The sequence below is a fragment of the Stegodyphus dumicola genome, chromosome 4, assembly GCF_044657685.1.
Source record: "Stegodyphus dumicola isolate Sdum_Otavi_A_Nest chromosome 4, ASM4465768v1".
NCBI classification, from domain to species: Eukaryota; Metazoa; Arthropoda; class Arachnida; order Araneae; family Eresidae; genus Stegodyphus; species Stegodyphus dumicola.
This window is the reverse complement of record NC_140771.1, coordinates 78,557,131-78,584,405: the sequence shown is the minus strand read 5'-3', so window position 1 is coordinate 78,584,405 and position 27,275 is coordinate 78,557,131. Positions and strand designations below refer to the sequence as shown.

The following is a 27,275-nucleotide window of genomic DNA, read 5'->3' as shown; positions in this document are numbered from 1 at the left end:
GTTTTAACAAAATAGCAACGAAGATGGACAAGGCAGACACAATAAGGTTAACTCCCGAAAGCTTCCCATAAGTTTTCTTAAAACGAATAGAGACAAATTTCCTCTAGTACAATTCGCAATAAATCATGGAAAATTTCCAACATATTTCGACCGATTCTTAAGAAGAAATGTCAGCTGTGGGTACAGAATACCAGCATTCTAGTACATGCTAAACATTATATTTGGCAATGTCCATTACTTTTAATTGTTAGAGCAAAGAATTTACCAGGATTTGAAACAAAAACTCTAGCGAAACATTTATTCTACGATACAAAGTGTGTGTTGGCAGCAAATGTATTATTGAAAACCAAGGCAAGGCGATTTTAAATAATTAATCATATTATATGAGAGAATTAACAAGTAGTCAAGAGTATGTAAAGATTATAACGTGTTTTGCCTACATTTTTAAAGAGCAAGCGAACAACTGAAAATTATATCAAGTCTTCTTTCCATATGTATATGTTTTCCTTCCTTATACTATTATTTTATTACTTTATATGTTTAACAAAGGACATGTGAGTCCTCTTGACAACGTTAACCATTTTTCTAGTCGAGCGCGGTTAATCAACGTTAATGCTCTCATCCTTACGGCTGTATATGCTGAGCGGATGGTTGATCAATTGTTTCGGCAATTTTGGCACAGAATTTAAAATTATCTCTTCTCAATATTCTTCACTGAACAGAGCGAGAGTTCAAAATATAGACAGATAGACAGCCAAAATCTAATATGTTGCTCTCATTCATATTTGAAATTGAGATACCAAATCTCAGAACTTTTGAATTATATCATATATTTTCACGAAAATCTGTTCAGAACTTCAGATAATGTAACACTTCCGTTTTATTCCTTTTATCGAAAATCTAATATGTTGTTTTCATTAGTGTAAGAGTTTCAATTACTAAAACTAAAAAGTTCTGGGTTATATTTTAATATAAATTTAATATATGTTGATATAGTTTTTCATTAGAAGTTGTTATGGGTTTCATGTATAGTACCAGTTTTGGTTCCCATAAAAGTATTTTATGGGTTCATATAAAGTTCTACTTCTGTTTGATCAATTTAACCTAAAATTTAATCAACTCTTGCTACAAATGCAAAAATATTAAATACAGAAAATAAAAATTTTGGAAGTTTGATATAAGAGTTATGAGGACAAACAGCCAAACAACATTCTAGAAAATAGTGAAAACGGGTTGTGAGAACACTAATTTCTGCTTATTCACTGAAAACTCGCTATCGAATTTTTGTACCGAAAACATTATAACCATTAATATATAAACCTTTAATATATGTGATAATTTCGGGAACACAGAAGAGGAATCAGCTTGCAGTCGTCGTAGTTGAGAGTGAAGGCTTACAGATGAAGATAACAAAGCATGAACTTGGAAGAATTTCCAAGCTTTATTTCCACGCATATAAAACCCTCTCCATAGATGTTTATACAATCATAATGAAATCCGAGACATTTTTATGATTCAATCATAACGAAAATACGATAAATTTCTGTGTACATTGATTTTTTTAAAATTAAGACGCAGGCAGTTTAGATTAGGAAGCAAAGCGAGGAGCTATTAGCAAGGTGGAAACTAGGAAAAGAGTGACGCAATTTATTTCCGAGCGGTATTTATACAAAGTACATGCAGAAAGTACTCTAAGCTATGAAAAGTTAATTTGAGGTTGTTATATGATCATGGAAGATTCTCGAATTTGGGAGAAGAAATTAATTTAGGGGGAGAGCACCAAATTTAGAATGTTAATTTTGAGGTCGCCGATAATTTTTGAAAGCAGCTATCATATTTTAATATATCTTACATATCCCCCCTTCAAAAGAAAAGTTGGAAGAGCAAAGTCGCAGAAAAGGATTAGCGACGCAAGAGAGAGTTTGGTTATATGAGGAAAGACATGAAGAAGCGTCAAGGACATTGCTGTTGGGTTTGCCTATGCCCCATCATTATTCATGACATTTCTCATACACAGTATATTATGTAATACTTAAACTAATTTACAATTATTGCAATAAGTATATAATTTCTAAATAAACTAATTAATAAATTAAGACAAATATAAGTTTAAAAGTCCTTTAGTCCTTTTTGAAAAAAAATCCCATGCCTTTTTGAATGTTCAATAAAAATTGTTTAAGAAGTCTCTTGATAAAAATAGTTACACCAGGTAAATATTCAAAGTTCACTAAAAGTCTTTGAAAGTAAATGTTCACACGTTTTTCATAAAGCAAATGTTCACAAAAAAAAATCTGTCAAATTTCTGTTGATGAGCAGATTTTTTCTATTATAGTGTACAATGAATTGTAAACTTTCATATTCAGTAAAAATATAATTTTCAAGTTATTTTCATATTCAGTAAAACATAATTTTCATATTTAGTTAAACTCATATTCAACAAAATGAAAGTGAATTATAATACTCAATTTTACAATTAATTAAATAGGTTCTTCTTATTGAGGATACACATATTTAACACAACAAAAATTTGTATTGCATTTTTCCAAAGTGGTTACACACTTATTTTATATGGAAGTTTTCTGATTCAGTTTGAAACACTTTGCTGATTGGTAGCACAAAGTTTTTATAGCTCTGAATTTTTAATCAAAACGTTATTAAATTAGCACAGATGTGATAAATCGAAAACAAATTCAGATTTTAAAATTTGGGCACCGAGGTGGTCATGTTCGAGTACGTGTGTTCAAAATTAGGGTAACATTAGATGCCACCAGTCTTCTACAATGCGAGGAACATAAATGTAGATTTATTATTTAATAACACAGATAGATAATCAAATACTTCACACTTAGGAGACATTTAAATGAAGATGAAGTACCGTAGGTTTTATTCATGTATTTAACCATGGGAAGAAACAGATGTTAAATTTGTACCACTTTCTTTAAGTACAACATTGTATTTTACTGAAGAAGAATAAAATTATAGTATAGTTTAAAAATTAAACATAATTATGTGCAATTCTTTATTCAAAGACTTTGTAAAATTCTGTGGTTTCAGAAATGACAACTTCTAACGCACTACAAACGTTTTTGAAGGGAAAGTCTTTCTTCAGAATAATTTATTCTTTCACTAAAAGAATATTGCTTGTCCATCCTATAACTTATAAAAGCTTTTTTCAGGTATTCTGCAGGCGTCTACAGCTGTTAGATCATAAATTCGCTTACTGTATTTTTATCACATAATCCCATCCTTTTTTAAAAGCAGACTTTCTAAAATGTCTCTAACGCCAAACAAAATGGGTTAGTAAAAATATGTTTTGTCGGAAAAGAAACAGAATTAGAGTTATTTTTTAACCGGGAGTTAAAAATGCGTCTCATCATTCAGCTTCTAGAAATGTGCGATATGTTTGTTTTTTTAGAAAGGTTTGTTTTTTTCCCTCAAGTTTTATCTCATGAAGGACTAGACGTTAGGTTTCCATTCACTTCTTCCATTAACCTCATTAGACAAAACATTTATATCGAAACTTAAAAAAGCAAGGATCACAGTTGCCAGATGAAACAAACGAATGATACAGATTAAGTTCTTCAGTTATTGCCAACTTTTATGTCTTCGGTAAGATAAGTGTAAAAACTTTAAAGTGTCAAAATATTTTAGCCTTAAGGAAAAAGGTGCCCCCAAAAAATATTTGCTTACGTTGTTTAACAAATATTTTTGGCAATGGAGGATTTTAGAAAGTAGTAATAATTTTATTACTTCTTATACATCTTAAAATGCTTTTCTTAATAGTATGTCTTTTTACCCTAAACTTTAGATAGCTAACTTTAAAAGTACACTGGAATAAATCTAAGCTCATGTGCATATCTTACTGTAAACGTATTGCTAAAAGTTATGTAAATCAAAGTAAAATTAGCTTCTTATGATGGCACTTTATTTAAAGTGCAACTTAATCCTTACTTAGAAACGTCTAGAATGGTATTCAAAAGAAATACTTAAAGATAAGTAAGAATGCATAAAATTAAAGATAGTTGCAAACAGCATAGGCTGTGTAGTATTCGTTCTTTTGTACTTTCTAATCTCTAGTTGCTTACATGGATTAATTTAGAGATATTATTCACATTTCATGAATAAACACGTTTAGCATTCCTTTATTGATACCTTTTGATTTAAAATTTAGTATTGATTTCTCGATTCCTTTTTTACACAAATTCTTCAGAAACGTAGGATTTTGTTCATCAATAAACATTGTGTATTATTTGCTTATCTTTACTTTCTACTCTCTAATTTAACCTTTTTTCCGACTCTTTATTTTTACTTCAACAAAATTAATTCATCAACAAAACTTAGCATCATTTCATCAACGAACATTTGTAGTATTCGCTATTCTGTACCTCCTAATCTGTGTTGATAAATAGTTTATTGCATAGATTCATTAGCAGATATTAATTTCAGTTCATCAACTAACACTGTGTAGCATTCATTAATCTGTACTTTCTAAATTATAGTCTAAGAAAATCTTTCTAATTCTTTCATTTTACATCGATTTATCAATAAACTTTATCAGGAGTACGAAGCAAATCCGAGATATGTTGCCTTTTGAATTTCTTTCCATATGCTTTACAAATTCTAAATATATACGCTAGAATCAACTTAATGATTAGGTCTCACTTCATAAAGAGTGCAACAGAAATTATATTGAACAAGATAATGCTTAACAATATAATGCTTATGCTTTGAGTTTTGAGTTTAAATGATATATATTTGTGACTTCAATGCCCTCTAAGTTTCAACTTAAATTTCACTTAGTATCTTAAACTTAAATTCACCTTAAACCTTAATTCATTAAATGACATGCCACATTAAAGCTTGATTCATTAAATTAAGCACATTAAAACTTAATTCATTAAATAACATAAATCCTTAAACTTAAATTCTGGCAGTATCTTTCATTAAACTGTGTACATTCCTTCATATCCTGCTTAGGCTCACATATTACCTCACTCTAAGGAACCGACGTGCTATTTCAACTGAGCGAAATAATTTTCGATAAGGTAAATGGAACATTCATAATCGAAAGTTAAGAGTTTTACATTTTGAACACACCTTACATGAAAAGGAATTAAAAGTAATAAATATGAACATGCTTTGGGCTGAAACTTTAAGATCATGATTTGTTTTCTCTTAAAAATAAAAAAAATGCATGCTTTTTATCTGCAAAGGCTAAGATTGCACTGAACTGAATGGTTGCATAAGATTGCAGAGACTTCATCCACTCTAACTTAAAAACAGCCAGTTTACTATAGAAAATCGTCAGCGAGAGCATTCCTACATTACTTTGCTCTATAATCATTTATCCATTCACATGATAGCTAAAGAATGTAAGCATTTCCCGCAGATACATAGCACTGTCATTTACAACCATCATATATATCCATCTCTTCCTGCCTTCTTGCCTTATAACGATATTAAACACTTACTTTAAAAACCATCACTCTCAAATCCGAATATTTTACATTTTTATTGTAACCTCGAAATATAAGAAACAGAACTTTAATAAATGCAATACTTTCGTTTACCATGCAATTTAAAAGTCCTTCCATAGTTTCAGAATAAAGTCTCCAGAAACTTCAGTGCTCGGTGTATCACAAGGAACTACAATCATCTCGTTGGGCATGTCCTGGGACGTCTAAATGCGTAAAATATTGTTATGATAAAATTTGAGAGGTAATAATAAAAATAAAATGCTGTAATAATAATAATAATAATATGCATTACTAACCAGAAATAACTAAACAACAAATAATCACACTGAATTGCAGAAAATTAGTAAATGTTAATCCGGTTCTACTGACAATTGAAGGGATTGCAGCTAGAGGGTTCTAACTTCTTTTGGTAGATTTTGTGCTCATAGGTCCTTCTTTGTTAAAAAAAAATCATTCTTTGCATTAGAGTTAAAAGCATTGGAGTAGATGTAAAAAATCATTTTTACTAGCACTTTTAATCAGGACAAACATTTAAAACATACGTTAAAAATGAATTTTTGATTTTTTATTTAATTTTCCGAAAATTTAAAAATGATGACAGGGCCCTTCTTACTGCAGGCCCTTCAATTAGATTGTTGAAAATGAAATAGTAGATGTTTAAATACAATGCATTTTATACTCTGAGGCAAACAAAAGAACTCTGGTTTATAAAACTTCATGGCAATACGACAGAAGTACAACTTTACGAGTAATAACATTCCGGCAAAGAAGTTAAAAAACTGTTCGAGGAAATACTGAGGAACTACGGTTACATCTAAAGTTTGTACTACTATTCAGTACTAGCTACTTAACTGTATTATCTTTCAGGGCATAATAATCTTACCAAAACATTACCGATTCCCATTACGCATTGAACCCATGCAACGGAAACACGTATATCTTGAGATACAAGATTTGTTCCCAATCTCTTTGTTTTCTGAACTTGTAAGGTTTCCCAGCTTTTGCATCCTTTGCGATTGGAGGAAGTATTAGAAGGTAATAATGACTCACTTAAACCGCTATCACATCTACAAACTAGCCTCAACAGCACATCGAAAGAAACATTTCCCAAAATTTTTGATTTCGGGATATCTGACTGTTACGTAAAAACCAGTTTTTTGGAGGAATCGTATATAGGACAAAGCTTCAACTGAAACATTTAAGGTTCAGTCTCAAAAACACCCGCTCAGCTAACCGGGATATACATTCTATCTATACATGTTTCGACTAAGAATTCTCCACTGGTAGAAGACGAAGAAACTCGTCTCTCAGAAACTCTCAGAAAAGTTTCTTCTAGCCTTCCGCGTCTTTAGATCCCATTGAGTATCAGATGAATACTATATATATCAGATGAAGACTTCATTATCTTCAAGGATGATGAGTTTTTAATGAGGCGTAAATAGCTTTTTACTTCTTTAGAAGAAGCATGCATTGATACTTCGGTTAAATAATTTTTCAAGCATTTATGATCAGTCATGTCATGTGCAGCAGAGCAATTTAATTTAACCCAACATTGTGGCATGGAGTATGTTGAACCGCGAAATTATAATTCTAGTCGAACATTCGTCTTTATTCAAATTTCAATCCACCCAGTGTGGAGTTTAGTATAATGTAATATTGATTTTATTATTTTATATTGATTTAGGTCGTTAAAAATAGTGAGGTCTCATTATGTATGGCATACGAAAGGATGGTATTATATAATACAATCGTCGACATTTTAGTTCTTGATTCCTTAGTAGACATTTCAGCTAAAATTTCTTCAGTCTTTTTAATTTCTTTTTATGAAATTTATATTCTTGCACATTTGAAATTTATCTATATCATTCTATCAAGCTTTTGTTTATAAATACTAAATAGTTTCAAATTTATCAGTTAGTTGCGTTTTCTATTGAGAGTGGCCTATACTTTCTTCTATTTATGTAAAAGTTTACAAACAATCGACGACTGGGAATCTAGGGAACTAAAACAAGGAAGAGTACAGTAGCTTTGTTTTTTCAGAGCAAATGCAATCAATTAAGACTATCCACTGTTTGGAACTTTTCCAGAGTTTTGCTAGTGTACAGTTTCTTCAGTGTTAAAGTTTAACAATCAGACTAAGATTCATAAGTTAAAATGCAAAGTGATAAAATACGAACGGCATATCCTTCCTCTTTCTCCTTAACTGAAAAGAATTTAAGAATTTTACGTTTATTAAAAAATCGCTTAAAGAAATGAAGAGTGAAAAAAGTGTAATTAGAGTTTCAGAAAAAAGTGTAATTAGAGTTTCATAATATATTTTTAGATTGCATTTAATAACTGAAAAAGATTTTCTGATTACGTATACGAATGAGGCTACACCTCTGCCTCACTCAGTTAGTTAATTTTTATACATTGTCATGTAAAGGGTCTTAATAATTGCCCAAACTAGTGGTCTTCAGGCCATATTCTGCAGAATCTTTAGATTCTAAGCATCTGTCCGCAAGGCAATTCAAACTTTGTAAAATATTTGGAATACTATGGAGACATTTCGTTATGTAATTCTTTGTATATGATCGATCAATTGAAAATCCTTGCATACAATATCTGCGAAAATGTAATAAATGTATTTAATAACATTTGATAGACTATGCTCAAACATCCATGGTGAATATGTCACAGCATTTGGTTTTCAAAAGTGTTTATATATTTGTCCCATTGTACCGCCAATTTAGAAGTTTTATCTGTGTAAAATTTTGAAGACTGGTTTTAGAACCACAAACGAAGGGGGTCTAACATCTGCTTGACCAGAACGGAAATAACGACTTTTAATGCAAATCATTATTCCATCCTGGTCCGTATTCAAAATAAACATTCTTGCTAAAAACCGCAACTTTTGTTTTGAAACGCATGCATTGACATGCACTTCCTTCATTCGACAAAACACTTAAGCTGGTTGGCAGCCATTAGCACTGAGAAAATATATAATAGCACTTTAGATATATTGTGTATGCAGTACTTCATTTTTCAACGGTTAATTCTGCAAAAATCGAAATCATTGCCGTATGAGTAATGCTGCACACGAATAAGAAAAATGACATGAGTTATTCTTTAGTTACGAGTAAATTATATGTATAGGAATTATCATTACACAGAACATTGTTCTAACAGCAAGTCGAAGAAAATGAAATAACTATTAGTGTAAATTAACTGATAAAATATTTAGATTTTATAAGGTATTTTCTGTTGTAAATATTTCTACAATAAATTATCAAAATAAAGAAAAATTTTCTCTGGGTCCCCTAATCCCCCAATCACCTTTTAAAAGGAGGAGTTCCCACCTTTCTGCATGCCTTCATGGTGTAACAGTAGCACTCTCGGCGCGTATTCGAGAGGTCCAGGTTCGAGTCCCAGTGAGGGCATTGCTCATTTTTCACGACTCCTGCTCCAGAAATATCTAATGTCTCTACATCTTGAATTAGATACTTAATAAAATATTTCACGCTAATAAAATATTTGTCGCTGTAATATTGAACACAGTGAGAAATTTATATTAAAATAAGTTATTTTCTTCTAATTGAATATTATTGAATTTTTACTCTAGTAAAATAATATTAGAGCGTAATTTTGTGCTCTTTAATCAAATATTTTCGAAACTAATAACATATTTTTTCAGATAAAATGCTATACATTAATAACATATTTGTATTGGAATGAAATACTTATTCTTTAGGACATAATAAAACATTTACATCAAAAATAAATTATTTGACCTCGAATAAAATATTATTTAGTTTTCACTCTAATAAAATGGTATTAGAATGTAAACTAGTAAACTGGGTAAAGTTTCCTACTCTGTCAAGGGTCAAAATTAGTATGGCGTATATAACAAAATATTACAAGAGTACATGCAAAAAGCAAGTACAATCAAATGAAATATTATTACATTAAACATACGCTTTTTGTTTTAATATAAATTTTCTATTGAAACCCTATTCCTCATCTTTCGCTGCTTCTAAAACAGGCAGATAAAGCTGAAATTCCAACTATCAAATTAAACATCAATATGTATCTTTCTTGGAGCACGTGAAAGGAAAGCGATCCTATCAACCTAGTTATTCTTCGACTCTTGTATTTTTTGCAGGGAGAGCGTGTCAAGCAATGCTATTTCGGAGCACGCCCACGTAAATCTTTGCACGCCAAATTCCCTGTAGCAGGAAACGTGAAGCGGTGGAGAAAGTGCTATCGTCAGCGTCTCCATGCAGTGTATCCTTGTCATATCTCGGCGGTACCCGACCCCCCGAACACGAATAGATGAAAGCCATAACTTAGAAATGGCTTGAGAAATGTGAATGAAAGGTGTGCTGAGATTCGTTCAGGTTCAGCACCTGACTAATTGAAAAAGATGATTTTTTTTCAAGTGAGTGCATTTCACTTGACATTTCGGATATTTTATGTATACTATAATTCTCTGAATTGTTTTCGACTATCGACCTCCCCGCATTTTGCTTGAGATTCAGACTTGTAAAATATAAATGGAAACATTTTCTAAAACATTTATTCAGGTTCAATTATCTCCCTAGTTGTATAAGATATTTCTTTGTTATTGAATGCATTTCATGATCCATTTTGGATGTTTCATACGTGCCAAGGATATTTCAATGTTTTCACCTACCAACCCATCCATATCTAAGTTACTGAAATTCTACAAAGTTCATCACAAATCTGAGATGGCCTGACAAAAAGGAAATACAAACATATGCTGAACACTCATACTTTATTCAAGTTTAGCTCTTGATTGGTTGTAAAACGCAACTTCATTTCCAATGAGTTTTCCTGAGATATTTCGGATTTTTCTGTATAGCAGAAATCTCTAAAATATTTTCTACTATCGACCCCTCCATATTTTAGTTAACGGAATTCTACGAAAGTTCGTTATTGAATAAGTATACTAAACGTAATATAATAATAAAACGAATAAATTATTCTTTTTTTTCCTTCAGTTATTACTGATGGGCAGAGTAATGCAGTCGTTCATATATGTTATGTTAAAAAATTAGCATATTGAACTGATTTAATATTAAATTTAAATACATTTTTAATTTAGTTCTCTGATTTCTTACAGCAGCATTTATTGGGTTTTAGCGCCGCCCATTTTAAGCCTGTCATTTAAATCATAACGAAATAAAATATAACACATATGAAGTCATTCTTCCAATTTGTGAACCAAGGCGTATCTTAGTCTGTAGAGACATTAAATTATTTCGAGGCCGGAGAAATGAAAAATTAGCAAACGTCTTCGCCGGGAATAGAACCACGGACCTCTGGAATACCGGCCCAACGTGGAGAACCACTACACGACGATGGCACGCTAGGAAAGTGGGAGAAATACCTTATAACTCAAAGGTACACAAGCAAAACTATATTGGAACTATATCTGGGAAAAGCACAAATATTAAATACTAACCTTCTATTTTTTTATCTAACTAGGCCTGAATTATCTCAAAAGATCTAAATCACCGCCTATTCATATGCGAACATTTTGTACCCTAATCAAAAAAATATTTCTTACGACTTACTATTTTATTACTCTAAACAAGCAATTAATATCTACTTCAAATACCAAAAGTTGTCTACTGAACTCACTAGTGAAGACATGTTTGAAATGGTACTTCTTTTGAAACACCTTTGCGCTTTCACTTGCGAAAATCATGTATAATAGAATGTCATAGATTGTGAAGCTGAAGATTAAACAGCACAGTTCACTTAATAAGAACTTTTCACCTTTTTTACATAATTTTTAAACTTTTTGAAATATTTTTACTTATAACTTGGCAGATAAGTTTTATACAAAATAATTATTGAATTTCTACATAATGATCTGTATTTATGCCAACAGCAAACATTTCAATCAACAATGTAATGGTTGTAAAGGAACTAATTATTTTTTATTAAACCCCGTATGACTCCCGGCTGATTTTCCCTCATTTGACTTCGTATACCCTACTGAAGTAGTCTACGCCACGGAGAGACGTTTGATGTGAATACATATTTTGAAAACGATTTGTTTGCATTTGTTAATGGAAAATGTAAACTGGGTTTGCCATCGGATTTATTTCAACTCCGAGCCGCCCTGATCGATACGGTATTGCTGGCTGTCATTTGGGGGGGGGATTCCCTGGGATCGAATTCCGAAGAAGACATGGATGTTGTAAATCTAATGTCTGTGCGGCATGCGGCTACTTTAAATACCATTAACCTGAACGTTCCTTCGAGAAGCTGATGGCAGGTAAAAAGAGTTAGAAGTTCCTTCCATCAGTCCAGCAGAACAAAGATGGCATTGGATAACTCGTAATCACTTATAAAGAGCCTAAGACGTTGTCCAATGTCAAGAGCTGTCTTCTTTGTCTTGGCCGTAAAGAATTCATGTGCTTGGTCTGCATTACGCCCAGATCAGAAGGATTAATCATAACAACAACAATTTTACAAGCCGTTTTGGAAAAATGAGTTTCTTTACTCTGCCCGTAGATACAGTTGTAAAGCAAAAACATCGTTCAAATAGATTCGAGAGCGGTCAAAATGGATTTTTTCATTGGAATATGATACCCAAAATTTTTTGAGATTACAATATTTCCTTTGCTTTGTACAAGGATGTAAAAACAAAGGAACTCGGTGAATAAGGTAGAGCAGTAACTATATAATAAGCATGCCAGGTAATACACATTGAAGACACTATATTTACAAAGATGCAGACAGATGAATTAGATGAGGCCTCGTTGAAACGTAATAAATGCAAAACGGGTAAATTTATAATGCGTATGTACAATGTAATTCGATTTCACAACAGCGAAAGCACTTTAATTAATGCATATATTAAACAATGCAAAATAAAATTACAATAGCGGAACCTCACCGGATATAACACAGGAAATGTATAAATACGAATGAAATGGATAGATTTCCAAAAACAAGTTCAATAGAGTGAGAAAGAACTCAAAGATTGGTATTGTTAGTGATTATTTGAAGGAAATAATTTAATCGAAAAAGTTGGAAATAGAACTAACTGGCTATGTTTACACATTCCGTTATGCGTTTAAGAGCAAGAACCTTTTTTAAATACATTGGCTGCCCATGCTGTTACATTTGCATCCGCAGGTTTGCGGAAATGATGCTTGACGAGATTTTCTCAACTGAAGAGATAGTGGTAAGAATCATTAATATATATATATATATAAATAGCATCTTACATAATTAAGATAAAATAACGTCGAACAAGTATTAATTTAAAAGTGAAGCAATAAATATAAAGCTGATTTTTGTTGGTTGACTTCTCCATTAAGCATCTTACATGTTCTCCAAAATAACAGCCTTAAAAGTTAGGATTCCATTTTAAATGCTCTACGAATCATTGCCATCCTCAGCTTGGATTCCATTTCAAATAGCTTTACAAATCATTGAGATCATCAGCTTCAAAACCAAAAATAATTCAATTAAATATTTTCATATTTTCTAATCATATTTTTCAAATTCTGAATTATTCTTTTTGAGAGTAATAGTTCGTGTAAACATACTAGAAGAGCAAAATAATGAACCCAAAGTTTGGACCTTTTCCTACAACTCCAAGCAGTAACAATTTTTACAGCTGAAGATATCCGTAAAAAATCCGGATAAGTTCTTTCCTGGATATTTTCATCAATTTGCATCTCAAATATAAATAGCATATCTGTAGAAACATTATATTTTTTTAAAGCAGGAAATTGAAGAAATGAGCAATGCCCTTGCCGGGACTCGCACTTCGGACCTCTCAAATACGCGCAGAGTGTGCTGGCCATTAAACCACGAAGGCATGCTAAGAATGCGGGAGAAATACCTTATATATCAAATATTAAAAAAGAGTATGGCAACACGTAACACTGTGAAAACGTAAAAATTGATCAGCTGATTGCTTCCAAGCCATACTACGTTTTTGTTTTCTTCGCATTTTCTAAAATAAGACGGTAATGATGGTAATCACAAAATGCTCACTGTTTGGTTTTAAATCCATAATAATACTAATTTATTTTGCTGAATCTCTTATAAGATTCTCTTTCTCAATTCACAATTCCTGGTGTAAAAGCTCAGGATTCTGCTTGTCTAAGCATTCAAAAATTCCGATCAGGTGAAATCCAAGATCTATTCCTAAATAATGTTAATAGTTTTAAATACATTAACAAAGCAATTTAACCTAATTCATTTAAAATGTTACATATAAACATCTTGCCAAACTGCAAGTCGTAAAATAAAGTTTCTGTTGTGCGTATTTCTATACCTTCTTTTATTTTACCCCGTGATTTTGGATTTGCTTTTTTTTTATTTTATTTAGTTATGTGTACAAAAAATTATTTTATGCATTATTATATAATTTTATTTTACGCTTATATATTCCATATGCTATTTTTTACAACTTATAATGAATTATTTATTATTTGTCGCATTTGTTGATCCTGTATTTAACATAAACATTACTTTTTGTATCATACATTATTAAAACATCTTTTGGTGTACTGCAGTTAAACGAATAAAATCAGCCGAAAGGGTCTAAATTACGTAATTTATTAAAAATCCAAATTTTTGTTTTGTGGAGACAAGAAGGTTTTTGAATTAAAGAACGTGAAACTTCAGTAATGCTCTCGGTAGCGTTCGAATCACGGATTTTCTAGTTGCTAGCTGAACATCCTAACCACTTTCATAACACGAGAACTCGGCCAGGAGAATGTGGCAATTCCTTATGTTCTCTCCATATAAGAAACAAATGGGAAAAGACACGAGGATCAGTCGACCAAATCCATGCAATGACAATTATTGGCTAACTTAATTCAACAGAGATATGAGATTTTTTGGAGAAGGAAATATGAGAAGCTAAACGTGACCACAGCAGAATCTTCAAACTACTAGCTAAACATTTTACCACTTACATCCCGAAAGCATACAAGGAGGGATGAGATAATTTCTTATAGTTTTATAAAATTAATTAAGTTTAAACAGGAGTCAAAAGGGTAAAAGTCAAAAGTCAAAAGGGAGTCAAAATGTTTGAAAGGAGTGAACATCTAAAATTTTCAGATAATATTGACCTATATTGATGTAATAGTAACATTATGCAATCATCACTGACTTAATAAAGTGAAATATGAAACTGTTTCAAGATGTACTAATGGGAACTTTTATTTGCCAGGTATTCCTGGGGAGTCCATCGGAAGGTGAACTACAAAGAGGGGATACCATCCTTCAAGTTCAAGGCCGTGATGCTGGGGACCTGACGCATATGGATGCCTATGACCTCATCAAGGCTGCGGGCACAAGACTGCAGCTCCTCATTCGCAGGTGAGTGATAACGATGGAAACCGAGAAGAACGCTTACTGTTATCCTTAAAAAAGGGCTGAATCATACCATCTGAGATAACTTCATTGAAAGTTTAGAAAGTTTTATTATTTCTAATTCGATGTCTTCAGGCATAACGAAAGCGAATATGACCTTAATCTCCCTCTTACATGTGAAAATGGTTCAATGGATTAGTCATGAGGACACCAAAAATATTAACAGAAGTTGGAAGACACCGGCAAGAAAATATTCGTATACTTTATAAGGTATTTTCTCCCTCCTTTCTCGATGCCTCCGTGGTGTAATGGTTAGCATACTCGGCATGTATTCGAGAGGTCCAGGTTCGAGTCTCTACGAGGCCATTGCTTATTTTTCATAGTCTCCTGCTTCAACAAGAAACCTAATGACTCGACAATTTCAATCACACAGATGACTATACCTCTTCAAGTGCGAAACTGGAATGTACTGGCAGACCCCGAAAATGTAAACAGCAGTTGAAAGGCATTATCAGTAAAAACAGACGTATACTTCAGTCTACATATGACTATATTTCTTCTGATGTGAACATGGAAAGTATGCACCAGCAGAACTTCCCCCAAATGTTAACAGCAGCTGGAAGGCGTTAGCAGGTTAATAGTGGTATATTTCAATTTATATATGACTATATTCTTTCTGGTGTGAACATGAAATGTATGTGCTGACAGACACTAAAAATACTAACAGCAGCTGGAAGGCGTTAGGAGGCAAATAATCGGTTATTTTAATCTGCATATAATTATACCTTTTGTGGTGTGAGCATGGAAGGTATGCACTGGCAGATCCAACATATATATGACTATATCTCCTCTGGTGTGAATATGGAAGGTATGCATTTTTCTGCCACCCAGTCAGCCCTAACTATTTAGAAAGATTTAATTTTTGTTACGTACGACTTTTCGATACTAAACACACGCTTAAATTGAAATTCACACTTTTCGAATAATTTCATGTTTAAGTGACTGTGGACATATCTTTTGCTATTTCGCGTGCACAAATTTCTGTTTCCCTAAAGAACAAAACTTTGGCCAAGTTTTATGTTACTAAAACTTCCTGTTTTTTCTTTAAGGCTGCAGGAAAATTTCTCATAGTACTAAAGAGTCTGCGAAAGCTTGAAGAAATGCAGGAACCGAAAATTAGAGATATTAAGATGACAGGATATTAAGATACAGGGATATTAATACAGGGATATTGAGACAGGGATATTAAGATGTATGTTAAATCTCATCCTTTTTGTAAATTTCCTCCTATTTCTTTTCTATACAGGTTACCTGGCGCTCCTCAAACCCCTACTACACCTATAAGCCCGTTGCCAACAACCGAAGGCATGCATCCGTATGCAAAGTTACTCCGGGAAACCGAATCTTCACGAACACTACCGAGGGCTCCCATGTTTCAGCCGATGTCACCACCGAGAGCAACTCCTCAACCTCCTCATCCAACTTATCAACCCATAAAGAATTACAGCTATTCGCCTTTGCCCACCACTCCTTTACCGGATCGCACGCCAGTTGGAGGATTTTTTACTCCAACTCCAAGAACCTTAGCTGATGCAGAACTCAAGGAATATGTAGTAGAGAAGTATAAAGAAAAAGAAGCCATTACTCACCAGGTATGCATAAATGTCTTGTTTATATCTGTTAGAAAGTACCGTAAACGTAAAATTCATATCTAATGCGGCATTGCCTAATTGTAACACCAGATGTAGGGCCTATCACGAAGCAGCTCTATACTTTTTTTATCAGATGTAGACTCATGCGTTATCTTTCTAAAGCTGTAATGCTTCAAATATTACTTAATCTAAAGTTAAATAAAATGTACACAAAATGTTTTCTAGGCGACTGGCGTGTTAGTAACCTTGGTACGAGACCGTGCATATCATTTTAGAAAAAAGTTCTTTTAATAATGTTTTAAACACATAATGAATCATCTTCTGCTTAATTAACTAATTAATAATGATGCTACTTAAATAATAATGACGCATCTCCTGCTTAATTAATAATGATGGTTTTTTAAAAGACCCTTTATTATTAGGTATTTATTTTATATGCTATAATTCCTGCTGGGATTGGTTTGCAGTTTAAATCTTACGTAAATTGGTTTGCGAATGTACAACATCAAGTTTCCCTTCTTTCTCCACAAATTCAAAGATCGCTGTTTCTTATATTTTTTGCCTATTATATTGACTAATATGTACTATATTTCTTGCTGAGCAAAGTACCGTGGCCTAGAATGCATTGATTGACATAGAAATTAACGTGGGATTTTAAATCATCAATCAAGAGAATAATTTCATTGCCTTTATAGCGCTCCATCTATATTGTTCTACTCATTTTGCCAAGGTCAGGATAACAGCAAGAAGGAAGAAGTGGCAGAGGTACCAAAACGTAACTAATGGTTTTTCATGTATGGTCTCAACCGCACTAAGTGTTAACTCTGTCCCAGTTCTGATGGCGAACTTCCCAGGAAATGGATTCTAGAGTATCTCGCAGCTCTTCTCCTAACACCAAACCTCTCAACAGGGCATTCAGCTATCCACACTAAGTTACGTGTTTCCGTATTGCACAGACACTATAATCTTACAAACATCTATGTCTTCGGTGGCCCAACTTAAGGGAGAAGGTTATTAAATTACTTTGGTAAAAAATAGTTTAAATTTACTCTGACAGAAGATACGTTTTCCACTACTAGAAAATTTTCTTATAGGCTAAGAATGCTAAGCAATAATACAGAATGCTAAACAAAAAATTCTTCTGAATCTGTGTTCAATTCAGTCTCTTCTACTTTGCCATATTGAATATACTACTTCCACTTTCATTATTTCTATATACTGAAATCATCACTGCCTTCTTTGAAAATATTATTATTATATTTCAAATTAAAATAAAAACGGTATAAAAATAAAGTGGTAACAAGCTGACTGACACATTTCCTATTCGAATATTACTCTACGCATTAGCTTGTCATGATTGATAGGCCAAGAAGTAGTGTACCGGACTTTACCACCCAGAGGTTTTACAAATATAGTCCCCACCATACACCGTCCCAATTTCGATGCAGAAAATCACAGGGGATAGATTCGAAGGTCTTCCAACCCTCTTTCTCTATCAAGTCATGATTGGCAGAAAAAGGAATGTTAGAGTAGAGAAGAGGATGCTATGTTATTTTCATACAGTCAGTCATTAAGAAAGTCTGGTGTCCTAAGCGCAGAAATTTTTTACGGGATGCCTCAGTTTTAGTTCCTTTAGCTTCGTAAACTAATACAAGGTAACTTGACCTTTTGGCTAGAGAAAAGAGCATTTGCGCAATTTGTGCTTAAGAAAGTGCAATTTGTTACCAAGTGATTTAAATATCCACGAAAACGAAATGGACTACGGTAAACGATAAATCGGCAAATCATTCAATATGCGTATAATGTAAATTATTTAATATATACATATAGAAGGAATTTAATGCAAATTTAATTAAAACATTTTATGGTATCTAAAACAATTTTTCGGCAATTTATTTAAAATAATATAATTCCACGAAACTTGTTTAATATATACGTATAAATTAATTACCATCTTTAATATAATTATGTAGGCAAAATATTTAAAGTAACAACACATATAAACATTCCAGAAAATTCTATTTATTATTGCGCACATCATTAACCATTTATTTCTCGCCAAGGCCGCTACAGAACTTCAGTTTTATTTCCATTGGTTTCATGAGAGAAAGCAAGATTATGAAGAGTAATAGAATCTGAAATCCTACAACTATTGTCTAAGGTATATTTTAATTTTTTAACAGTTATTTTAATTTTAAAGTGCTTTCCCATCAGTTCTTATTTACACTTACAATTCCCTACCAGAATGAGTTTTTAGAATCGCGTTGAATGCAAATGAGATAGAAGGAGTACTTCATGGAAGGTTCAATTTACTTCTTAAGAGACAATTCACACCAAATGAATGGCCTATTGATAAAAATTTCGAATCATCTACGTTATTTCTAGTGCATAATGGAATCTGTGCACCACCCATCAAAAATATTTCGGAATTTGTCCCTCCTGCGGAAGATGTGAATATTATTAAAAAGCCGCACAAAGCGCCCAGTAATAACGGAATCCCAAATGCTGCTATCAAAAACCTGCCGCACAACGTTATTTGTAAACCAGCATTTTAAATGCATACTTTTATCACAACTGTTTTCCTACCTTATGGAAATGTGCAAAAGATATTCTGATTCCGAAGCCTGGTAAGGATCACATTAAACCTGGCGGTTATCGGCCGATCAGTTTGCTACCAGTGCTAGAAAAAATCTGCGAACGGATTATTGTGTCACGAATGCAACCTTATCTCAATTTAATACCGCCTGAACAATTTGGTTTTCGACCCAAGCTTTCGACGGCCAAGCAATTAGTGCGAATTACGGAGTTTGCTGACTCAGCGTTGCATAATAAACAGTGTGTTGCTCTCCTCATGCAAAATGTGGCGAGAGCTTTCGATCGCGTCCTGGCATGAGCGACTTATCTCGAAACTGATTTTCTGTCACTTTGATAGAGAGTTATTACTTACAACACATTCTTTCATCACGAACAGGACTTTTATATTTGTGTAAATGGTGCTGACTCTTGCAAAAAGAATATTCGTAGTGGTATTCCTCAAGGCTTTGTCCTAGGACCAATATTTTACTTATTTTACTCTACAGATTTTTCAGAAATTCTATAGAACAACTTTATTTTGGCGTGCTATGCAGATGGCACGATGTTAGCTGTGAAATCTGCAAATATAAATCCCGTAGTATAAAAACTTCAAGATCTCATTCCTTCGATTGAACAGTGGTGTGCATAATGGAAAATCCAAATTAATGCCTCTATGTCACTGCTCTTGATCATTCGGAAACGCAGAATGAATGCTCCGATCAAAAAACAACTTACTTTATTCAACGAAAATGTTCCGGTGGTTTCCAAGGCTAAATATCTTGATGTTTTATTACTTGGACACATCATTTTAATAATGTGCGAGACAGGGCATTTAAAATCATCAAATGCTTATACCCAATTTTTAGGAAATACTCTTCACTAGAGCTGAACAAGAAGAGATTTATTTACTACCTCTCCGTTATCAGACCAGTCATGACTTACCCTTCCCTGGCATGGGCAACTATCTCCAATAATGATCTTAAAAAGCTTCGAGTGGTGCAAAGCAGATACCTTTGCATCATTACAAATGTCCATTTCTATGTACGTAGCAAATGTCTTCACGAAGACCTTAAGATCGAACTGTTGGCAAGGTTTCTCAGAAAACTAAATGAACGCTTCCATCCGAAAGCACAAGAATGTAATATAATGAACCACTGAACTTTACGGCTACGAGATTCTTCAAGAGGACCGCCATCTGCGCCCATTTTCGGCTTTCATGCTCAGCGATAACCAAAATTTTCCTACAAAAAGCTTGAATGTGCTTTCTTATCTGCTCTGTCCAAGATCTCAGCTGAAACTATGTATATAGCATGATTTTGACTTCATCCTCATTATTTATTTTATGCAAATAGTTGTAAACATTATGTATATAGTCTTCCAGTTTATGAGAAATATTTGTATTTTTCTCATAAACAGGACTAGTCTCCAGGACTCACTTAGGCATTTCTGTCCCTGCATCGCTACATTAAGCCAATCAACTGAAGATAGCTGGTATACAGCTTGCACTTTTGCAAGCTAGACGCGGCGACAACGACAATTCTTCGTAGGTAGGGTAGGTAGGTGACGGAAGACGGGGACGCCTGGTGGCTACCAGAGATAAACAGGCATGTGTCCCTCGCCTTCCACTATCTAATGGCAACAACTCCCTGTGGCCTCAAGAGTCCACAGCGGGAGCTTATTAAGAGCGCAGGAGTTTACATGGCCAAACAGGGGCGACTTATTAACATTGCATGACTAATTACATAATTACAGGTATGAGACTTGTGGGACGGATTCACAGATGAGGGACTGAGAGCTAGGTACTAAATGTATGAAAACACAAAAACATGAAAATGTACAGAAAACGCACACGCAGAGGGGAGGAAAGGGGGAGAGGGATACACTTGATTAACGCTGAAGACTTATGATAAATAAAACACACTTAAAAAATAATGATACACATATACCACGTGTCAAATACATATTTGACCTCATTGATCACATATACTGTACATTGTGGGGTGTGTTTACAGACGAGGGGCCATAAGATGGGAATAACATGTGAACAATTCTTCGTAAGAGAACTTCGTAAGAGAGAGTTAGGAATTCTGAGTAGCGCGTGTTTGCCTTCGGGCTAAGTCTCTCTTGAATCTGTTGTGCTCGCCTTATATGATTTGCTTTTTGATGGTTGCCGGCTAGTTTAAACTCAGAGCCAACTTCTTTAGATAATTGTGTTAGCTTCGGAAAAGTCTACTTTAGTTATTCTAATTTATTTCTTATTTCTTAGTTTCTCTACTCTGACTTGAGCTAAGCCAGAGTAGAGACTTTGCTGTAAGCCAGAGAAAGGGGCCAACTGTTCACCTTATTTGGAGTGAAATAAAGAGTAGTTACCCTTCTTGATTTAGTTATTTGAACTCTGCGATAAGTCTCTTAACAGATCAGTAGGTTATTCAACGTTCATTTAGTAGAATAATAGTAAGGAACCCTACAAAGCAGATAAAAACTGATTAATTAATTAAGCAATTAATTTAGCCTTTTCATAAGGATGCCCGTACATTATGAAACATGATAAGTTATTTATTATTAATCCGTTATTACTTTATTTTCTTCTGAATTCCTTCTTCCTCTTTCACACAGAGCAACATTTTTCTACAGAGTTTCTAGAAAGCAATTTTCTTTTTCTCAGAGAGCTCGAAGGTGGCAATACAAATAGCAAATATCTTAGGAAACACTAGAAAAAAAAGGAAAATGAAATGGGAGGGAAGGATTCGAATCGTTCCATAACTAAAAGTGTTTCTTTTAACTTTGAAATAGACATGTGGGGTAAAACGTATGAAAATTAAATTATCTGATAGAATATTGAAAGCTTAAAGTAAGACATTAAACAAAAAATTTAATATGAGACATTTAAAAAAGAATGATTAGGCTAGAATCGGTATGCGCCCTTTTATACCCCTATGTGTATGCAGCAGTTTGTAATTTGTATGAAAATAAAGTTTTATTGAAATTCCCAGATCCTCATCCATGAGAGCACCTTTGTGAAAAACACAGGTTTGCCATAAGGGTACCGATGATCCATTTCAAGCGAGAAACTGATCTTCAGTTTGTACACGTTCCCTTATGTCTCAGCACAGTTATAAAGATTGTCTTTTCGAACAGCGGCCGACTTGCATGAGGTTGTGACACTGTTATACCGAGAGACCATTGGGAAACCAACCCATAAATAACATACTGAGCTGTATTTAGGGTTGGTTTTACCTTGTTTTCCTTTTTGCATACTTTTAAATTATGTCTGCGGGTTCTGCGTCACTCCGTTTGCTCAAATAATCGTCATTAATAGAAAATATATCTTTTACAAATGCAGTTACTATAGAAAAGTAAGATTCTTTTGCAATCTCTAGGATGAAAAAGGCAGTTCTGAAGAGTTCATGATCAATTCTAGCTACTATTTCCGCCTTGTAGGATGTAGAAGCTATATGTACAAATGGATAAAACAGCCGAATGTTATAATTTGAAGCTATATATTCAGGTAATTCATCATAAAGAATCATTCAGAAGTCAGATAATTATTTCTTTCTTCGACTGACGATGGACGTTAATTTGAAATTTGGAGCAATTTAATAGGTTCTTTGAAAGATTTATATACTGATATTCTATACACTTTCATGCTTATTTGTACAGAAAAGTTTTAATCTTTCCCAAGTTTTTTAATAAAAAATAAATAATTAAAGGCAAAATACAAATGAGAATCATGAGCTAACGCAAGCGAATCTTGAGTACAGTCGATCGTGTTTCGGACTACCGCAGGCAGAATAGCTTCGAAAATATGCGTATACTATACGAGTTGAAGCCGTTTGTACACCAAAAATAAAGGCGTATAATTTCGGAATGATTATATCATTAGTTCGTTAAAATATAAATGTCAAATTTTTGGAGATCATATTAGCTTATAAAATTATTTGCTGTTTTACATTTAAGTCAATAATCAAAAATTTTAGAAAAATATATACGAATTACTTATTTAATATCGTTCTTTAATTTTTCTTACATATAAAATTGAAGTAGCTGGTAAACATTTTTAAACTGTTATTTGCCTGATTTTGGTTAATATCTATCAATAATTTTAAGTCCCGATTTAAAAGATTTCTATTCAAAAATGTTACGAATGTATTATACTTAAGAATATTTTTTGATACACCCGCTATGAAAAGTGAAATTAATACTTTTTTTAAAGTCTTTAGTTGTTGATCATTTGAACAGCCGTGAATATTTCAACTATGAGTGTCCATTTATTTAACGCCTCATTACAAGAGAATTTTTCAAAACCAGAAAACGGTTGTTTATTTTTGGACTTGCGCTGGTCCGGAACTTAACAGCTGATTATTTTATACTCCAGTTCGTTATGAAGGTGGAAAATTCATGTCAAAATAGTTTCTAGAAAATTAACTTGATGAAATTAAACAAGCACATTATCAAAAATAATAAGCATTCAACCTTAATGGTGTGAAAAGGTTCTATCCATTCCTTTTCATAGAGAATATCAACATAAGGTTATGATATTTTATAGTTTTAAATCACTTCACAGTCTGAAACTTCAGATCACATCTACATCTCACATTCAGAATAATTTCTGTTTAATGTTAAAATAAGTCACTGAATTTAATTAATGTCCACATCTAAAAATCTTTGGATTTGGCAGCTTATTTAAGCCCAATTCAACCGTCAATCCAGTTATATAAATAGCTTTCTGTAAATAAGCCAATAAAAAAATAGAATCTGGATAAACCTTGACTCACAGTCTGAAGCTTGTTTCACGGTTAACCTTTTTTTTCGCTTAGCCATACTATGTAGTATCGAAGGAACTATTAAAGATATCTTCATTATTCTACGACCTGACATCATTTTTTTTTACGGATATATATACAAAGAATAAGTAAATACGCGTTTAAGAAAACATCCAGAGTCTTACAGCTTTAGAATTCTGAACTCTCGTTGTTGCCAATTAAAAAACGCATTATTTAATAATAAACAGCATTACTATTTATTAGCAGACGATTCGTTAAACGTTTTATTACGATTCGTATACACTTAAATTTAAATGTCATTATTTTTAAAACGCTGGTAACTAAATAATGCTGTTTAGCAATTTAGCGATAAATAAGGGGGTTTTTCCAACGTTTTGTGTCTTACCTTTATTTTTAAACATTATGTTCTTCGCACTTAAACCACATAAAATTCAGAAATATCACAAATTATTTAACAATAGCAAATCTGTAGAATTTCCGATAGATGGTCTCACGCGCTGGATATAAAAATGTTTTTTCCTCTGCAGTGTTGCCTTTGTTACGGTGGAGGACTATGTTATTCAAATTTGATGATTCTAGGTACCGTTGTTTTTTCATAGTGCGAGAAACACACATACATTCATGCAAATTCTTCATTATTTAATTTCTTTAAATATTATACAGGGCAATAATATTTGGTAGCAACAATTTAAAAACTGATGCGCTGTTTATAGTGAACCGACGCAAAATACCATTTCGAGACAAATAGCCCTTCTGAGATAGTGCTTCTTTGGGCTAATAATACTTAAAATCTAGTCTTAATTTTAAAATTTATATTCCATTAAAATAGCTATGATATTCAAGAACAATAATCTTTGACTTAAACTCCTTAAATTTTTTTCTCCTTTCTAGTTGTTTATTACTTAACTCAGAAACAGACTATATTTTTCACATTTCTCCTGACAGATGTCACGAGAACCTCTTTCTGGTGTTATATGATCTTCCTATGAACCTTTAAGTTTCATTTATTTAAGTTTTCGGCAGTGGTTATATTTTGACTTTATAGTTCTTTTTTTATTTCTTTTTATTGTTGTTTATATTCTCTGTTTTTATTTTTTTTTTTTTTACATTTATTCATTTTTACAATCGTGAAATTGGTTTTGGATGAAATAACTATAAATGCTTATTTTTAGCTTAAATAGACAGATTTTAATCTTCAACTAACCACTTTAAATTGCTCGAAATTCACGCTTATTTTATTTTGCTTTTGCTTTATATTTTCACTTTCATTTCATAGGTACGTATATTGTGTGTGTATATATATTATGTAGATAGATAGATAGGTATATATATATATATATATATATACACACACACACATATATATGGGGATGTAGGTGTACAATAAATATATATGTAAAGGTAAGGTTCTAGTTTTTATTGCTAATAAACGTTTTGCGTGGTATCGTAATAATAATAAATGATAATTAACTTAGAATACTAATATGTGACCAGAATCGCAGCCGGTTGATACAGTTCTTTTGTTTTCCACATAGCATTTTTGAAATAAATATGCACAGCTAAGCTTCGGCAAGATACAGGCTGATTTTTTACTGCCCGCTAATCTGAATGGCCCCAGAAAAATGACAGCAAAATTTCGTTTAATTACAATTTTAATGAATTCAAAGTGTTTGAGTTAAAATAACATGTAGAATAATGATTATTAGAGGAGTTAAAACAACAAGAATCAGCCAAATATTCTCAAGTCATTTAATGTGTCAATATATTAATTTACAGGACTAGTTTTGAAGTTTTAAATATAGAACCTCTTTCTACTTCAGCTGCAGAAATGCAAATGAAGTGCATTTTTAGTTCTGCACTTGAAGAAGAAAGGTTCTGTATTTAAATTACGCTGATTCTTGTTGTTTTATCGCCTCCAATTATCGAATTCAAACTAATTTTACTAAATATAATCCATTTATCAGAAAGAGAATTATTTCGGTTACTTCTAAAGATCTTATTTAAGATTTTTTTCACTGTTTTAGAAATTTTCTTTTCTTTTTTTTCAAGCAAATTTTTAAAAAAAAAACTTTATATTTTTCTTTGAAAAGTCGGATTTCGATTAAATCGAAAATTTTATATGACCATTTTTTAAAAAGAAAGCTGTCATGCTTATCATAGATGTCTTGCTTAATAACAAAATAAAATATTGAAATCAATTTTAATAAATTTTAGACAAGACATTTTATGGTAAGTTTTTGAGAAATTAGCTTAAGAAGGAACACTAGACTCTACAATTTCATAGCTTCAATTCCTTGTGGGTCATGTTTTGCTTTACTCTGAAGGACGCAATGAATATAAATCCCGCTGACTTCAGATTCAGATTCCTGCATATATGCGGGTTCCAGAATACGTTCTAACTATCCATTCTAGGCTTTGGAGGCTGCTGAGGTCGATAGCGGTGATCACTTTATAATGGAGGCATCTATTAGGTTGGCCACCGTTGCCTCCTATGACGGAACAGACAATTTAGATCCCTGCCTTCTACGGCACTCGAATCCAAATCCAATCCAAGTCCGGCACTTGAATCCAAATCCTTCAGTACTGCAGTCAGAGTCACTAACAACTTTCCTGTCTGGGGGCTAAATGAACAGTGTCTTACTACTAAATACTGATTCTTTAAAAGAAATGATTATCAAAAAACGTAAACAAAAAAAACACTTTTTATTAATTTTAATATTGCAAACAACGAAGGGAAAGGAAAAAAAAGAACAATAAATGCTTCTTTTGTAAAAAAGAAATTTTACACTTGTCTTTTATTTATTAATCGCAACCGAATTTAATTTAGTTCTAACTATATTATTCTAAAAAAATGGTTTCCAAACTGTATTTCTTTAGGGGTTCGTTTAGGACTCTATGCCACTTCTCTAGACTTCTTAGACGGATAGCTCTCGAGTCCTTTGCCGTCATTAAATATACTATGCCCTGAAGTTTGATGAACTTTGTTGTAGAACTTTTTTCCAGTAAAATCCTTAAGTTTTGAATATACTGTAGAAGCATGCATTAATAATGCATTTCAACAATCCGGATAACTATTCCAAGATTTTGAGAATCAGTAAAACTTCTCCAGAAAGAAAAACAATATTTACTATTCACCCCATTTTAGTTCAAGTGGCATTGCAGAGTCATTATTTTTTTTTAGCACGAAGATTTTGAAAAACCCATGAATGCATTTTCTAGGAACTGAGCCCAAGCTTCTAGTCAGACGTATTAACGAGTATATAATACAGATACATGAAAGGAATGTTTCTGCTTATTTTTAATTTCACCTAACTTGCATTACTTCCAGGCAGCCATGCCCAAACCACGAATCTACAGGCTTGCTGTTTTGAATTAAAGGAATTTAAAGACTTAGCTCGGGCTTAGTTTTAAAAGGGACTGGAATTTTCCCTTCTGCC

General features: G+C 32.7%; 1 protein-coding gene across 3 annotated transcripts in view; it reads left to right on the top strand.

Annotated features, from left to right (window-relative positions):
- Positions 1-27,275, top strand: part of LOC118190514 (uncharacterized) — an 87,674-nt gene that overhangs the window by 41,363 nt on the left and 19,036 nt on the right. For 2 of the 3 annotated variants that reach the window (XM_035361234.2, XM_035361233.2), the window contains exons 2-3: positions 14,686-14,834; positions 16,135-16,480. In XM_035361234.2, coding sequence (XP_035217125.2) covers positions 14,686-14,834; positions 16,135-16,480 — 495 coding nt within the window. Of the gene's footprint in view, positions 1-9,864; positions 9,895-14,685; positions 14,835-16,134; positions 16,481-27,275 lie in introns of those variants that run through there. The other variant, XM_035361235.1, reaches the window with a different exon arrangement.